At 41.2% G+C, this 12,027-nt stretch overlaps 1 protein-coding gene across 1 annotated transcript in view; it reads right to left on the minus strand.

Moving 5' to 3' along the window:
* Positions 1-1,473: 1,473 nt before the first annotated feature.
* Positions 1,474-12,027, minus strand: part of UVRAG (UV radiation resistance associated) — a 359,730-nt gene continuing 349,176 nt past the window's right edge. Inside the window, 1 exon segment of the mRNA XM_061202856.1 lies at positions 1,474-3,662. Within this exon segment, the coding sequence (XP_061058839.1) occupies positions 2,960-3,662 (703 nt within the window). The 3' untranslated portion in view covers positions 1,474-2,959.

The following is a 12,027-nucleotide window of genomic DNA, read 5'->3' on the forward strand; positions in this document are numbered from 1 at the left end:
TGCGGAATGGCTGGCTGACTGTTTAAGAATGAGGTTTTCATAGTTAACTCAGCTTTAGTATGAAATTCAAAACAGTGAAGAAGACAGGACTCAAACATAGCAGGGAAGTAACAATCACTTTTACTCTCAAAATAAATACTAATCAATTTTATTTTATAAATACAGATGCTGAGTTTTCTTCCAATTACCAACAGATCAGTTTCACATGCCATTTATCATTGGTGGTGGTTTAAAAAATTATTTAAATAACTGGTTAGGTCAGGATAAATGGGCACTATTAGAACTGCTAAAAAAATATAGCTGGATACAATCTTCCAAAACTAATATTCTGGGGGGGAAAAAATCTCTGGAATTTTTAAAGTGGGTAAGGGGAAGTGGAGAGAGAAAACACAAGCAAATATTCATCTGATAACATTTGCCGGCTGTAGAAGTGTCTCAGCTACATGAAAACTGAAAGGGCTCTTAGCAGTTCAGAAATGGATAGGACTGAGTTTTCATTTCAACTTATATTCTCAAAGCAAAAATTACAAAGATTAGTAGGAGATAATACATCATCCCATATTTTGGCCTTGGCCACTTTAAACAGAGGCAAAATGAATTCTGCAGCTTTGGGAAATGTCAGAGTTATTCCTGGAGAATGTAATGCTGTAGGATCTACCCAAGTTTGGCAGAAACTGCAGACATCAAACAAACTCAGTGAAAACCCAAAACCTAAACTAAATAAACCGAAACCTAAGTAGTGTCTTGAGGCACAACATCACTGGACACAGTGTGGATCAGGCAAATGTGTAGGTAACTATCGATCAGTTCTGGCCTACCAGATCACATACAATGGTGGGGTTCCATGCTGTGTGGGTCAAAAGCTGTGAACCCCAGAATCAGGGAGTCCACAAACGGGAGATTGACAGATGGAACCCTGGAGCTCCAGGCTCTATCTGGCTGTGTGGAATCTGAGATGAACACTGTAACTATGGGTGCTCCTGTATGTGGTCCCTCTGCTTGGTGATGCCAGAAGCTGGGCTGGAGGACCTGCATTGAATGCACCTTGTCTTTGAGTTTCGCATGAAGTTTAAAGGTCTCTCCCATATCTGAGGAATCACACATCACATGTGATTCACCTTCCATTGTTCAATACTAACATAGTCCTTCAAACCTTTTTTTTGGGCTTGGGGGGGTAGATGTTACTTCACTGGAGGACCCCACAGCCCAGTCTGATGTACATCCAAGATCATGTCTAGCTCCACCCTTACTGACTCCAAAATGAATGACAGTACTCTGCAAAGAAGCCGTGACTCTACAGATGGCTTCTGCTCCAGGTTTGGAGTAGTTCCACCTGTTTAGAGGAATAAGATGGATTTCTTCAGATCAAGTTAAAGCTTTTAATTGCTTGCAGGTTGGGTCTGTCTGTCATACAATGATTTTGTGAGTTCTTTACAAGAAAAATAACAACATGAACTATTCCATTTAACAGTGTAGCTATATTTATAATTGAGCCCAGGAATGCTTGGACAAAATATGAAAATGATTATGAAACCTATGAGTTAAGTTGTTATGGAGGACAAATGAGCTACTGCAGAGTACGCCTGTGACGGTGCGTTGCTATACACAATATGTAAACTCAAATGAAGTCAACGGCATTAGCTTAGACACAGCCACAGGTTTTGTTCAGGCTAGTGCTGTCACGATGTAACATATGGAGATGTAGGTTCAAGAGGAATTTCAAAGCTGGGGAAAAAAAAATCAGGTTGAGTGAAGTAAACTCAATTTTTATTCTTCTATGCAATACACGGATATAAGCATAAAATTTCCTTAAAGAGCTTGCAACCCTGAGGCGATGTCCTTGGGTATATAAAGTATATAGCAATAGCAAATGATATCTGAGCTCCAGGAATGAAAATGTACTTCAAAAACATAATTTAATATTTATGCAATTGCACACATACCGATAGTATTCTATGCCTCATCTAGTCTCTTAATCTAACTACCTCAACTGCCTTGCAGTTTGCACACTGGACAGCCTGACTCTCTACACATATTTCATCATATACAATGCCTTCCTTTCCAACTGAAATTTAATAAATTAACATGGGGTTTACATATAGGGATTTCTATATGGTGAGTGTGTTGCCAGAAAGCACACCCAGCTTTTGACAACAGCCTCTGCCCACATAACTTTGGCCCCCAGAGGGAACTGGATGCCATCTGACTATAGTAACCTCGGGGGTCATTGAGGATCCCCTGGGATCCACCCGGGGTGAGGTCTTTCCTATAATCTGAGGGCTGCATCAAGGGTATGGCTGACTGGAAGAGGTGGAAGGTCATGGCAACTTCATTAAAGAACCAGCAAATATGATGTCCTCAGTCATCAGGATGCACAAGGTATCTACTGTGTAGATGGGGCGACAGCTAGGTTGACTGTGGAGTCTGGGAGCAGGAGCAGGGGCAGGGGCAGGGGCAGGTGGGCCTGGGTATAAGGAGACCATTGTGCTTCTTATTCATCAACTTAATGGATGGCCAAAGATCCTTCAGTAGATGGTGGAGACCTTTTACTGAATATTCAATTTTCCCAAAGTTTCATAAACTATGGTGAGGGCAAATGCTTATAAGAAACTAAAGACGAATTCATTATATTATTTATATATTATCATCTCCCCTCTGAGGATAACACAGAAGTGTAAATAAAAAAGCAGACAAATGCCTATAAGGTGACTAGAGCTAGACTTCTGCCTTAAAATAACTGTCAGGCCTGAAAAGCAAACCTTGCAAGCAAAATCTAACTTTGGCCCACTGATACACAATGATCCTGAGTCCCTCCTCGATTCACAAAGTCTATTTTTGTGAGGAATATCCTCCATTAATATTCATTTTGTGTCATAATTATTACAAAGGGTAACCAGTGCAGCTTTATCCTCATTTCAAGCAGTGACTCTACCCTGGTCCTACCGTCTGTCCGCTCGCTTCACTTATCAGAACTCCTCCGTGGCCGGCGGAAGCTGGATACATTTTCGTTCAGTGCATAGATCCTTCGGGAGAACTCTTCAAATTCTCCCAGAACTTGTTCGTCACACTCCACTGCCACGGCACTGTCCACGGGGATGCAGTTAAATGCTTCCAGCTGATCGCCTGAGGTGAAGCCTGTGGCTTCCATCCCGATGATCTCTTCTGCTTGCTCCACGGTACAGCAGAGCTCGGCTTCGGAGACCGGGTGGAATCCCCCCGGAAGCTGGGCGCTGGAGGAGCCGGCCTGCTCGCTGGGCAGGAGGGTGCCGTTGACTGTGGCTGGAGGCCCCGGGAGGGCTTGTCCCTGTTCCTGGATAGTGTTCACACTCACATGGCCTCCATGGGAGCTGTCACCCAGATCCACCCCTTTTTTCTTGTTTTCTTTGGAGAAGTCCAAGGAGGTGTCCAAGGAGGAAGACAGAGATGTTGTCTTTCTCTCAGATTCTCCCGTGGAGGGGACGGTGGTCACAGGCTGGGCTAATGCTGAGCTGTAACTGGGGGGAGGGGTTTTGTACTGGAGTTTCTCATTCTCTGAGCTGGCCCGTTTCCGGTGTCCTTTGTCTGGTGAAGGCATCCCCCCAGAGAAGCCTACATCTACACCTCCAAACATAGTGCTTTGTCTCTTTGGAACAGGGATTGCACTGGAGGTGTGATGTCTGTCGCTAGAAGACAAACAAACAATGAGAATTACTTTCAACTTCAGAACTCAGCTTCAACCTTCTGCATCCAGAGATAGGAAATAACATATTTAGGTCTGAGATAACACAAATTGATAATACTCAACCTTAGTACTAATTTTAGTGTCCAAATACAAAATGCAACATAAAGTATTCTGAGTTCAGCATTGGGAGCTTCCTTTAAGAAGGATACAAGATATACTGAAATATATGCAGAGGGTAGGGCGGGGGTAGAGACAATGTCATATGGGAGGAGTCGAGGCAACTGGAGGGATTGGATCTGGAAAGAAAAATATATGAGGATGTGATCAACTTCATATGTCTGCAGGGCTACCAATATCTTATTCTTGTTTTTAATATTCAAGTCTTATTTTACCTTCATAAAGCAGGTATCCCCATTTGACAGAGAACTTCAATGACTTGCCCATGATGACCTCAACGAGGCAGGGGTGAGGCTGGACTGAAACCCATGACTCATAACTCAATGACCAATAGTTTTTCCAATACGCAAATGCTAATTGCCTTGCATTAGATAAGTGGCAGAGAGAGGACCAAGGAGATGTGTGTGTGTGTGTGTGTATGTGTGTGTGTGTTTAACGAAAAATTAACTTGGGAAATGACCTCTCCTTTATAACGCTAGTCACACACATTTTACAATACTTGGTCTTCAGTACCTTCCTTCAAACTTGAGTTACTTCTCAGGAAGATACTTTTGGGCCAGCAAGAATAATCACTGTTTGGCTACCCAAAGCATTATAGTTTCTGAAGTTATTTCATATACATCATTTCACTTGGTCCTCACAAAAACCCCATCAGGAAAGCAGGGTATACATTATTACTCTTAAGTCTGAAATAATAAATAATAATTAGTTAATGGAAATAGAGTATCCAGACTCTGGAAATGATAGTCATTTTATAAACTATGCTAGCGAAGCCACCCCTGGAGTACTAATCACAGTTCTAGACATCATACTTGGCTGAAGCTAGTCAGCTTCAATACAACTATATGAACAAACTGGGTCCAGAGACAGAGGGAGGTGCAAACACAAGATCCATCTGACTTGTGTTCTTTAGATGAGGAAACACACACAGAGAAGCGGCTCGCAAAAAAGGCAAGTACCAGGCAGGAGCAGAGGTTAGACTTAAAACTATACCTATCCAACAAATAGCTGCTACCTGTGCCAGGCCTTGAGGAGGGGAAACAGATGTAAGACATGCTCGCCCTGCCTCTGAGGAGCTTCCAGTCTTGCAGTAGAAAGACATACACAATTATTGAAATGATACATTTTCAAATTACAGTCATGATAAGTGCCCTGAGAAAGAAGAAAGGATCTCGGGTTCCTTCTCCCTGTGTCCACAGCAACAAACCCTTAAGCCAGCTCCTGCTCCCTCTCCTCTCAGATCTCTCCTGATGCTCGATTATCCCTGTGGTCTAAGCAAAGGTTCTTCAAGCTTCTTGAGGAAAGGCAACCAAAAGGCTTCTTCTAATCCACGTGCCCATCAAACTCCTTGCTTGGCTATGAGTGTTGGTGCCAAGAGTGATTTCCTAACTAGGGGTGCTCACTGGGGCACACATGGAACCAGGCAAGTAGACTAGCAAATTACTGTTTTTAGTTCTCAAGAAAAACTAAACAGAGGAAAATTTGTTGGTCTTAATCTAGGTTTTCAGTTAATATGTTGTCAAAACTCACAGTAATGGGGTTAGCTGAACATTTTGGCCAACCTTCTTGTTTTCACTGCTACTTGTTGACAAGTGTCCTTCTCTACATGATTCTGCAGGGGCCCTAGGTAATCAAACTAAAACAGCATCAGCACCACCCACAGACAGTCTATTCTGGGCAGACAGGCCACGCTTTCAGTTGCCACCACAGCCCATGAGGGGTGGGAAGCACCAGGTAAACCCGCCCGGAACACTGAAGGTGATATTGCTGGCACGTGACCACAGGCCAGGTGCTTAACCACTTATGGCTACGAAGGGTGAATGACTTGACACCCTCCCTGCTGCCACCCACCCTCCCACCCCAGGGGACCCTGCTCTGCTTCCCTCTGCTGGGCTCCAGGTGGGCTGATAAAAGGGCATGAGAAACAAACAGGTCAGGGCACAACAAGCAGTGCTTACGACACAAGAAAGGGGTTTTTGTAGTCCTCTTTGATTCTGAGACTCCCTGAAAGCTCTCCTCAACTTTGCACAACAGAAAAGTAATAAAGTATGACATCCCTCCCCGGCAGCTACAATAGGCAGGGAACTACCATTTTGCTGAGCATCAATAATGTTGTTGAACTCTCACATCCGCCCTGTGAAAAAGGTAGGCAGGTAGGAGGGTTATGGATTCAAAGGCTTTTGCGAGATGGAGACTTTGGCATTTGCTGACATCCTGATCCTGGGATCTTACCCAGGTTTCCTGGATTTTTATGAGAACCCGGGTAATGACAGTATCAAATACAATTTAGAAAACCTAAGTAACAGTAAAACATTCCCTCTTAAGAACGGTAAGAAGATGAGGTATTACGGAGACAAATAAGGAAGTCTACATATCTAACGTTTACCCTACAATCACACACTATCTTTTTTTCCCATTTGCAGCTATGTGCCATGAAACCTTTCAAAAATTTTTATTAGTCTTTCTTATAATCTTAAAAAGAGTAAGTTGAACAAAAAAGGTATTTTCCCTTTTTTTTATTTAAAAATTTTTTTTTAACTTTTTATTTTATATTGAAGTATAGTTGGTTAACAATGTTGTGATAGTTTCAGGTGTACAGCAAAGTGATTCAGTTATACATATACATGTATCTATTCATTTTCCAATTAAAAAACGTATTTTCTTGATAACTTTGGGCCATCAGTATTAACATGTCTTACTAACTATGACATAGTAGAGAGACTATGGGCCTTTCAGGGGCGTGTTTCTGAATCTGGGATCTGAGTCTGAGTTCTTAAGTCTGCACTCAGGCTTTTCTGTGTCCTCTCTCACTGTCAGGCTGTCACGTGTGGCCGAGTCAGTGCTCTTGCCTGCGAGCGCTTCTCCTTTTTTGACATTTGCTTCTAATTTGCTGTGTTCTTGTAAAGTAGATGTCTTGAGAATTGTGTGCAAAGCAAGAGTAAACAGGATTTGAGTGATGGACCAGCAGATATCCTGGGCATAATATGCTTTATTATATGAGTTTTGTAACATTAGTTTTGGCTGCTCAGAATTAATTTTTTATTACTTCCAGAATCTTAGCAATGTTCCAAATTTTTAAGATAGCTGAGGTCTAAACAGCTCAAGTGTTGAATGACTGCATTAAAATATATACAAACACACATGCATTTTTAATTATTATAATAATTTATACTCCCTGGAAAACTAAAAAATATAAACCATATTAAAAAATAAAAATCACTCAAAAGCCTATTACCCATCAAATAACCACTATTTGGATATTTTCCTTTCAGACTTTGATTTTATATATGTGTGTTTAATTTAAAAAAGACACAAAACCAAACAAACAAAAAACAAAATGAAAGCTGTGTTTGCAGTATATATATACAATTCTGTATCCTGTTGTTGGAAGTTATTCAAACCTCTTGGTAAACAATTCTGAATGGCTACTCCATTGAATGGAATATCATAATTTACTTAATCATTTTCTTATTTTTGTGGATTTAGGATATTTCTAAAGTTTTACTATTAAAAAACGAACTGTTGTACCTCTGTATAAAAACACAATGCATATTTTTTTTAAATTTATTTATTTTTATTTATTTATGGCTGTGTTGGGTCTTCGTTTCTGTGCGAGGGCTTTCTCTAGTTGTGGCAAGTGGGGGCCACTCTTCATCGCGGTGCGCGGGCCTCTCACTATCGCGGCCTCTCTTGTTGCGGAGCACAGGCTCCAGACGCGCAGGCTCAGTAATTGTGGCACACGGGCCTAGTTGCTCCGCGGCATGTGGGATCTTCCCAGACCAGGGCTCGAACCCGTGTCCCCTGCATTGGCAGGCAGATTCTCAACCTCTGCGCCACCACGGAAGCCCAATGCATAGATTTTTAATAAAATAATTCTTTCATATTTAATAGAAGGTTTCTAGAAGGAATCTTTATTACACGTTTTGGTATTAAATTCTTACAAGAAAAATAGGAACATTATACCTCTACTATTGCCTAAAAAGAGAAAGGTAGCAATTAAAAAGGCAAATGATAGATTAATAAAGAATGCCCAGAAGGTTTCAAGATTCTTTTTGTCTGATTGATTACAGTCTGGCTTCATAATTATTTTATCTAGATGGAAGAAGAGGTTGAAACGCCTAGATTTACTAATTAATTATTAAGACCAATTTTTAAAGGCAATTGACAATTTACTTATCAAATGAAATTAGTACAGTATTTAAATAGTGATGAATAACTTACAGGGAATTTCTACTCTTAGAGACAACCAGAGTAAACCTGAGTGTTCTGGGGAGGAGTGGATGCAGCAGGAAATGTAGTAGCATTTCTTTATCCCCCACTTCAGCCAAGGGTCCCTATGTTCTAAGGCACTAGATTTGGGGGCACAGAGCCTGAGGTTTAGCAACTGGACTGAGTCCCCCAGTTCACTGCACACATTCTCCTCATCAGCTGTTTGCCTTGAATGGATGCCTCTCCTAGCTTGGCTTAGGTCCAAACTGGAAACATGACATCTGGGGTTTAATGCTGCAATTAAAAGGAATTTATTAAAAAACAACCCAAAGATATTGTAATTACAAATTTACTAGGCCACGGTTTAGTGAAACAGGGCATAGGTTGTTGAATAACTGAACCACATCGGGGACTGTTAAATTACTTAATAATAAGCCTTTTTGCTACAAGTAAAAAAGGATATCCTAGGATCCCAAACAATAGCATGGTGAGGGAGAAGGCAAGTGGCTTGGAGTTTAGAGGTCAAGGAGGACAGTCTGGTTTAAATTTGGCTTCTTTGGATCAAGTCTTCCTTGATCTCTCTAAATTAAGGTCATTAATTTCTTTTTCATTCTGTCCTTATTTACTGCAGTCAGTTACCTTTTGTTATCTCTTCAGCTATATCTAGAGACATCTGGAGATAGCGGTGGTGATGAGAAAGGATGCTCAAACTTCTGGATCGGCAACTGTGATCCTATTTGGAGTTATAACTTAAGGTCGAACTCACCACTTACTAGTTATATGACTGTAGGCAGTCACTTATCTTCTCTGTGCTCTAGTTTTCTTCTTTGTAAAATAGATTATTGGACTGTGGTAAGGATTAAATAAAATAACACACTTCAAATCCTTGGCAGAATGCCTGGCATATATACCGATGGCAGTAGTAGCTGTAATTGTGGTTGCTGTCATTATTATTTGCTTCCATGGGCTCTGGATTCCAAAAGTATTAGCCTCATTTTACAGAAGAGGTAACTGAGGCTCAAAGACATTAACGTCTTAGATGGAAACACAGGGTAACAGGTAGCAGAGGAACGACCAGAATCTAGATCTCATTCCTTCTACTGTTTCCTCCTATACAGAATAATGTTTATAGCAGGAACAAACTCAGAACTCCTCCCACCCACCCCCATCTCCACTCCTGCCCATCAGGGAGCTGCCTGCAAGAAGATAAGGAGTCAAGGCAAGTGTAAAAGAGTTTGGGGGAGAAAGTACTAAATCAAAAGGTTTATTCTGCCCAATGTGAAACTTCATTCCAGGTTTTTCTTTTTTTCCTGAGGACATGGGGTGGGAAAGGCTTTGAATCAAGTGGAAATGCTCAACTGCCTCTATTTACGCGATCTACCAAATGTTGAGGGACTAGAAGAGCTTCCCAGAATCCTCTGAGGTACATTCCAATTGTCCCCAAACCTCTGATGTGTCATTTTTCTGTATGAATTTAGCTTCAGGGAGAGGGAATTTTTATAAGAGGGAGACTTTCTCTGCTTCCCCAACCTAAAAGAGAAGGACCCTGTTCAGCACTTCTATAACCATTACACGAATACCTCGCCATGAAGCCAGCCCGACCCGGGAGACAGCAGAACCAGTTCATTCCACTCCAGTGTCCTTGCCCCACCACTCTCTCCCCATCTTCCTTTTCTGTTGGTTTTATTGCCCGAAGCTATAGCCTCTTTTTACAGAAAAGGGACTGGGAGAGAGGAAACAAAGTAAGAAAGCACTGGTCCAAAATGTGTTCCCATTTCCACATCTCCCATATGTAATATTCCAGACCTTCACATATAGCTCCGCCATTATAAAATATGGGAGACTGGTGGAGCACTTCACTACCCCGAACCTATGTTTCCTCTCCTGTGAAATGGGTATATCCATCTAACAGTTGTTGCAGTCAGGATTAAACAAAATATACAAGTAAAATTCTTAGTACAATGAGTAGGTACTCCATAAATTATTAATAATAAAACAATAGCAACTAACATTTATGAAGTACTAGGGAATAAGTAATCTGTTAACAGCTTTATACATGGTCTCATTTCATCCTCACATCTCTATGAAGTATACCTCCTCATTTTACAGATGAAGAAGCTGAGGCACAGAGGTTAGGTAACCTGCCTAAGATCACAAAGCAACTAACTGTGCTTTAACAGAGGGAGTCTGACTAAATAAACGTTAATTTCCTTCTCTCTCCCAGTCCATAGGACTGGCCACCAAAACACGCTCTACTTCTGTTTGAGGGAGGAGTGAGAATCAGAATAATACTTTTTAGGTCAAGTGGCTTGATACCTTTTCCTTCTCTTCTCTTCTTGCCTACTTTAAGTTTGTGTGGCATGTTTACTTCCTAAGACTTGTTATGCTGTTATAAGAATGCTAATGCATTCTAAGTATCAATTATTAACAGAAATACATTCTGCCATGGAATGATATGAATGTGAAGACTTAGGGAAAAATGAAATAAAGAAAAAATGTAAAGATTTCCCATCTCAAGAGAGTTCTTCAAGCTGGAGTGAAGTTTTAGCTCTTTGAAAACTTTTTTTTCCCTCTGTTCTCTTTCAGATTCACTTGTGCTTGTTTTATCTGTCTACAACCAGGTCTCACACTGTAAAGTATTAGGAAGGAGTACAATTCACAGTCTCAAATATGTGTCTTTCCCTCCTACAAAATGCTTCCTCTGAGGAACGTTACTAGATCACAGCTGGTCAAAATGCTAAATCTTGATTGTCTGGATCCTGGCTAAAATCTACAGCCACAACTCAGTGGAATAAGAATACTTAAAAAGAAGGGGAAAAAACCAACAACCCACACTTTTAAATAACATTTGATCTTCTTCTTTCTCCCCCTTGTAGCAAACTATTACCTCATGGCAGTGAGACATCTACATGGAGGTGTTTAAGTTGGTTTACAGCCATTAGAAATGTTTGAAGCTCTAGGTACTACTCTGCGCCAATAGCGTGTCAACTCTGCTAAAAAGCAATAATAGTTTCTCACCTTCTTAAAGATTACTGCTTAAATAATGCAGAGCAATGACAGGGCTGCACAGAGTGCCAAAAGCAGGTTGCCAAGGCGAAGCTGAGGTAGAATTATGTCTTTTGGCAGCTGAGAAATTATGATATAAAGTTAGTTTAAAAAAAAAAAAAGACAACCCATAAATTAGGCTACTAACCTCTTTCAAAATCCAGCAAAGGCTGGGATTTACCTTTCTCCTTTTTCTATCTCAGATCAAGTAGAAGCACAGAGCCTCCTTTTGGAAAAGCCAAATTGAACAGCTAGATCTTATCTCCCAGGAGGTAGCTGGGGGTTAATAGTTTTAAGCATGCAGAATCTTGGCCACAGGCAAGCAATGTAAAGGCCTCTCACCATTACAGATAAGTGAAAGTGCTTAATCTGTGCTCTGGATGTTAACAAAAACAAGAAACAAAATAAAAATAGAAACAATCTTGGCCCAAAGCACAGGCTAAAATCTGTGCCAATGGTCACTTTTCCCCTGGGCTCCGCTTAGAAGTTTTCCTGCCAAAGCCTGACTAAATAAAAACAGAGAGTTTAAAAAGGAATAACTGAACAAGGGAGCCTTTAGATTTTATTTAAACTGAGTTCTGATGGAGAGACGAATTTGTGAAAGAGAAAATTCCACAGGCAAAGGATAAAAGAAGCAAGCTGAAGAAATCCATTTCCCCAGACTCTGTGATGTGAGGGCCTCCGTGGTCCTGGGCAACAGGGCCCACCTTGGAAAAGAAAGGTCCCAGCACACGCTATGAACAGAGGCTGAAGGGGTACCCACAGCATGGAGCCCACCTGGAAGCCAGCTTGGTTCTCTCAAGGCTGAGCTCCCTGGGATTAGGGAATAGAGAGTGATCCTCCAGGGAGACAGAAGGTCCCAGGAGCTGGCAGGTCAACCACTTCACCCATCAGCTTTCACTTTAAGAAATCATCACACAAATTTAACGTACTGA

The sequence above is a fragment of the Eubalaena glacialis genome, chromosome 10 (genome assembly GCF_028564815.1).
Source record: "Eubalaena glacialis isolate mEubGla1 chromosome 10, mEubGla1.1.hap2.+ XY, whole genome shotgun sequence".
In the NCBI taxonomy this organism is placed as follows: Eukaryota; Metazoa; Chordata; class Mammalia; order Artiodactyla; family Balaenidae; genus Eubalaena; species Eubalaena glacialis.